Source organism: Morone saxatilis, unplaced genomic scaffold (assembly GCF_004916995.1).
Source record: "Morone saxatilis isolate NCDOM2014 unplaced genomic scaffold, NCSU_SB_2.0 Contig17, whole genome shotgun sequence".
Lineage (NCBI taxonomy): Eukaryota > Metazoa > Chordata > Actinopteri > Moronidae > Morone > Morone saxatilis.
This window is the reverse complement of record NW_023339729.1, coordinates 23,192,943-23,198,942: the sequence shown is the minus strand read 5'-3', so window position 1 is coordinate 23,198,942 and position 6,000 is coordinate 23,192,943. Positions and strand designations below refer to the sequence as shown.

The 6,000-nt window shown below is 44.5% G+C and overlaps 1 protein-coding gene across 1 annotated transcript in view; it reads left to right on the top strand.

Moving 5' to 3' along the window:
- radil (Ras association and DIL domains) overlaps nt 1–6,000 on the top strand; it is a 22,809-nt gene that overhangs the window by 1,549 nt on the left and 15,260 nt on the right. Inside the window, 5 exon segments of the mRNA XM_035661061.1 lie at nt 294–798; nt 3,590–3,697; nt 4,251–4,366; nt 4,472–4,651; nt 4,738–5,410. Of these exon segments, the coding sequence (XP_035516954.1) occupies nt 294–798; nt 3,590–3,697; nt 4,251–4,366; nt 4,472–4,651; nt 4,738–5,410 (1,582 nt within the window).

The following is a 6,000-nucleotide window of genomic DNA, read 5'->3' as shown; positions in this document are numbered from 1 at the left end:
ATATATATATATATATATGTGTGTGGTGTGTGTGTGTGTGTGTGTGTGTGTGTGTGTGTGTGTGTATAAGTTTAGGTATCGGAAAGGAAAAGCATCTCTATCTCTAAACCTTGGAAAATAAAGCCAAATCAATCTGTATGGCTGGATACCATTAGAGGCATATGTTTTTTGGTGATTTTGGTGAACTGACCCTTTAATACCATTAATATACAATGTAAGAAACATATGCTCTGCATGCTTTGTGTGATAAAGTGGCCCTACAGTACATTGAGCATTGTTTGTCTGTTCACCAGGTCCTGTATCGTACTCTGAGTTACAGAGACCGTGTCCCAGTAGAAACTGGAACAAACACTCGTGGGGACCGGCGGTCGACCACTGAACCCCCAGAGCGACCGGCGGACGACCCTGCTGAACTCTCCACGCAGAGCTCAGCCCCTGGGGTCCTGAAGATTTTTGGAGATGAAATTTGTGCTGGTGCCAACTACAAGAGCGTCCTGGCCACGCCGCGCTCCAGTGCGCAGGAACTGGTCAAAGAGGCACTTGAGCGATACTCTCTCAACAAGAATGCTGCCCACTCTTACGTCCTGTGCGACGTGATCGGGCGCTTGGAGGGGGGAGGTGGGATAGGAGGAGGGGGGTGGCGAACTGAATGCCTGCGTGCGCTGGGGGACAACGAAAAGCCACTGTTGCTCCAAGATCTGTGGAAACCCAGAGAAGGACACGCTCGCAGATTTGAGCTGCGCAGGAGAGCAGAGGTGGAGGAATTCAATGCCAAAGAGAAGGATACCATCACTGCTGGTGAGGAAACACACAAAGACAAATACACACACAGCAGCTGGTCTAATTCCCTTCCTTTCTTGACATGTCAAACTCAGCAAAAAAGCACAGCTCGTTACCTCCTCTGCAGTGTGTGTGTGTGTGCGTGTAGGTGTGTGTGTGTGTGTGTGTGTGTGTGTGTGTAAATGCAGAACAAGAGCTTTTTGTCACCGTTATTAACCCGTAGAGAAGATACTGTTCTTGAATACCATACCAGTGTTTTAAATGTAAAAGTGCTGTCCTGTGAAGACAATGTGTCATTTAGAGACACACACATACTTAATGTGCAAATGGAGCACTTAAAGAAACACACACACATGCACACACACAAACAGCACAGTGGAAATGCCTGGACAGCTGGTCGATTGATTGAGTGAAAGCTGAATCCTTTCTGACCGGAGGTGTGGATGGGTGTGGGAACTCTTGTGTTTTTATGAATGACACATTTCTACAACAGGGAGGCAATATCATTTTCCTACTGAAGTACCTGCACAAGACTGTACTGGGTCACACCTGAACTGTGTGTACACAATTAAAACTAACGTTACATCTGCAATGCAGTAATATGAATCTGTGTGTGTGTGTGTGTGTGTGTGTGTGTGTGTGTTTTGGAGCCATGAAATGACCTTTAGGTAGATTGGTGTATTGATTAATGAAAAGTTTGCCATTTACGCACCCATGCACACACCGTGTGCTCCTTTGTGCATCCCATTGAAGACACTTATGAACACCCAGTTAGCGCACAATGGTGTTCAGAGACATAGAACAACTATTTTCAGCCTCACAGTCACACGTTGCTCTTTGCAGCCACACTAACATTTCTCATGAAGCATGCCAGGGTTTACTGGTTGCTATGTCAACTTCTGTGGTAGCCAGAGAGTCAGTCAACAATCTTTTTTTTTTTATTGTTGCACAGTCTTCCCAACACAGTATCAAGGAATCGAGGAAATGTATTCATCATTATATAACACAAGGTTGTATAACGAAATAGAAGTGTGTAGTTCCTTCATGCTACGCACAGAAAGGTAAAAGATAAAAGATAATCAAATTAATAGAATATGAACATAAAAGAGCAATAAAATAGAATCAAAATGAAATCAATCAATATATACAGTTATTTATATACATACGTTTACACCCAGGAAATAATTCCGCACTGCAACTTTAGTGTCTGCGGAATGTAAACAGCAGCAACAAGATAGTGATGATAATAAGGTTTTTATCTTCACATAAAAAGAAACAGTGTCCATCCAAAGCATCATCGATGTAAACACAGTCTGCCTGTAGTTTTGTTTTTAAAAAAGTTGTTCTCATGCTGTTGAATGCCTGTATTTTTGCACATATTTAGCATATTCAATGTGCTCAATTTTCTGCATGTGGATTTTTAACAAAGCCGTGGTTATATTTTACAACAGCTAATTACTGTAATTTGTATTACCCACTACTTGGTGGCGACTATTTTCAACCACGGATTGATACGCATTTTGTGTGCTAATGAGTATTTACAGTAGGACTATTTATAGTGGATTGACTCAAAATAATTTAGTGACATGTTACCCAGTTTGGATCACTGCTGTGTTTTTAACAATATGTGGACAACAATGGAGCTCTAGGGGAATAAGCTGTATCTGTATTTGTTCGAAGGATACATTTATTGTTGGTTTTGGTCTGTTCATTGGATTTGTTTACAACAAGAAACAAAGATTATCACCAGCCTCCTCCTTGTAAAAGCTTTCCTTACTGTGCTTAAAGACATTTCAGTTAACAGTAAAAACTGCAACTTGAGCCTCTTTTGTATAGTGTCTGAAAATCACAGTAAAGAACGCATTCTGGTTTTAACTAATACTTATTAATACACATATTTTCCCTTTCCCACTAACCTTTTCTTCTTTGTGTTATAGTGTTTACAAAACTCCGAAACCCTGGAGTATCTTTCTCTTTACTTCTCTGTCTTTCACTTGCTGTTTTCTCCCCTCGTGTACGTGTGAGCGTGCATGCACATGTGTGAATTCTGTGTATTGTTACACACATTTTTTACAATGAGATAGCATTTTAAGGGTGCTGTAGGATTTCTATTAACACGAAACACATCACTGCCAATTAATGAAAATTGTATGTTCAACCTTCAGTGATACAACCTGCATTCCCAATTCTGCTGGTTTGACTCTCATCTGCCAACTCACTGGCAAATTGGATTTATTATAAAAAAAGACGAAAACACCCAAATGAAAGCATCAAGCAGTAGAGGTGTAATGATACATCTGAATTCAGTCATTTTTGTGAGTTGATATAAATGTGTTAATGGGCATATATGATATCGTCTCATAACGATAACCCCTTAATTAAAATCCGATCGAAATCCTATCGTGGCAGACTTTCTGATATCGGAAATGATCATATTGTTGTCCAAAGAATCTGTATAATAGAATATCGTAATGAAACTGGTGATTTAAGCCCCTACTGAGCAGGCCACAGTTTGCATCAATAATTTGTACAGTTTGTAATAAAAAATATGCGATTGTTGAATTTGAATACAATACTAATTTGACAGTGATGTATTGGAGGGGAAATCCTGCACCTCATACCTTTAACTGTGTATCTCTCTTTACTAACTGCTGATGTGACTCACTAGAAGCACCGCTCTTTTTTGCTCCACAGTGCATGCGTGTCTTGTTGTTGGTGTGTGTGTGTATGGAAGGGTTATTGGTGTTTTTGGTGAGGGGTTGTTTTCTCAGCCTCCCGACCCTTTATAACCCCTCCCACCCCGTTGTAGGGCCCAAAACATCCCAATTCCTGGCGGCTCTAATGGGTCGGTCTGGGCTGGGCAAACACAGGAGCTCCCCCCTGCGGTCTGGTCGAGTGGTTCAGTCTAACTCTAAAGGTGGGGACTGGCCTCAGGTAGGGTGGCTGTCAGTCATTGCCATGGATACCACCTCTACCGGCGTTGTCACCAGTGCCACCCCCATTGCCAGTGATTCAACCAATGTGTGTGTGTGTGTGTGTAAATCTGTGTGAGCCATCGCATGGCCTCAAATTCAAGTCATGAGGAGCTGCTCAGTTCACCTCTCATCAGGTTCACTGTTGTCAGCCACATGTGCTGCTCCATCCAGCACCATTGATTTCATCTGACTGGTTTTGTTTCACTTAGTTTCCACTCAGCTCACACATGACTGTTATGCACTTGTGTCACTACAACCTGAGAAGTTGCTTCACTCATGAGTCAAACACACATGCTAACAGTGCACATGTTACATGTAAGCCGTTTCTCGTTTTCCGCTCTTTACCTTTCTTTTCTTCTGTGCCCTCAACTTCTCTCCCTCCCTGCTCTGCCTCTCTTCTTTTTCTCCTTTTATTATTCTCCACCTGTTTTCCCTTGTGCCCTTCTCTCTCCCTCCTTGTTCTGGCTCTTGCTCCTCCTCTCCGCCTACCTGCAGATATTAATGCTCAGGCTCGTAAGCTCCAGAGGAACAGGGCAAAGGGGACGCTGACCCTGCCGCGGACCAGCAACTCATCCTTCTGCCGCAGCCTCAGCGAGACCAGCCTCAACCAGGTGGGGCCTCACACTGAAGCCTAGTCATGATAATTTATTGTGTTATAATTCATGGTACTGTAGATCCTGAATTCATGTGCGCTTCTGTGTGTTTGCTCGGGTCAGTTGGGAGTGGGAGATGAGCCCAAGCGTTATTACTCGACCCTGCCAGGGCCCTTAAGGGGTCGAGAACGGGAGGCGGCCTCCAGCAGCCGGAGGAAAGAGGAGGGAGGTCAGGGAGGAGGGGTGAGGCACTCGCTTTACCAGTCCCCACACCTGCTGCTGCTACAGGGATACAATCGGCAGGTGAGGATAAGGAAGAAGTCCATGTGTTGTGTTAGAAACTTCCAGTATATCTGTTTATGTGATATTTGTTGTGCTGTGCGTTGCAGGACTGTTTGGTTTACCTGCTGAACAGAGAGCAGCACACAGTCGGTCAGGAGACTCCATCAGCTCGTCCCAACATCTGCCTCTTCTCTCCTGACATCCTCCCCCTCCACTGCCGCCTGCGCCGAGTACCCGCACCCCGTCGCCATGCCAACAACAACAAGGGAGAAGAGCTGGCGGAGAGTCAGCGGTTCTGTGTTGCCGTTGAGCCGGTGCTCCATGCCACAGTCCTGGTGAACTTTTCCCGCTGCGAGCGCTCCACCACGCTGCGACACGGTGACCTCCTCTCCTTCGGAGCGCATTACATTTTCCTGTACAAGGACCCCACGGGCGCTAAGCCTTTGCCTGCTCAGACCTTGGCACGCCTCCGCTCCCTGGGGCAGCTTTACGATGCAGGGGTGGAGGAGGGAGAGGGCGGGGCTCAGACTTGTAAGATGTGTGGTTCTGTGCTGAAGGACAGAGCGGCGCAGGTGTCAAGTGCTCCGGCAGTAAGACGGAGCTTCAAACCTCACCTGGTAAAACCCCGCAGTGGGGGGACGGCAGCGGGAGGGCCCCTTAGTTTGTCAGGAGGGGAAGGTGGAGGAGGAGGAGGTCAGAAACGAAGGCTACAGCTGGAATTTGACCAGGCTCATGAAGACCAGCTGTTGAACAGGATTGTGTCTCTCATAGAACCTGGAGGTCCGTGCTTTGATTTATAATGTAACAGTGAATATAAGATAGCCATTGCACTCATACAAAGTTTTTATCTCAGCGGATGAGTGGATGAATTAAAATGTTATTCCACCAAAATTTAAAAAAAAAGCCAGGTAGATAGTTTTGGTTTATTTGACTAGGTTTAAAAAAATCTGTCTCTGAAAAGTTAAGGACAATCACATACAGAACAACAGGAATGCTAGAATGAGGTTGTCAATGGACAAATACACAAGTACTGTTTATTATACAGGGATTGGGTGCAGTCTGTCCTTAGAAATAAGGAAAAAGTGGTAAAAGATCCACACTGTCTTGAGACGCACAGTCTAATTTCATCCAGTATATCTCTCTTCTGCAGTCAAAGGGTATATATAGTAAGAAATGTCCCTGAAAAGCAACATCTCTTTCCAGAATCCGTGTCCCCGTTACTCCACATAATCCACAGACCTCACAGTCAGCTGTTTCCTAGGCCGAAAATAGTTCCACGTGAATTTTTTGTTCTTTGAAGCAATTTTTGTTATCTGTGAGCTGCATGATTAGATATACACCACTAGAGGTCAATGAGAAAATATGTTTTT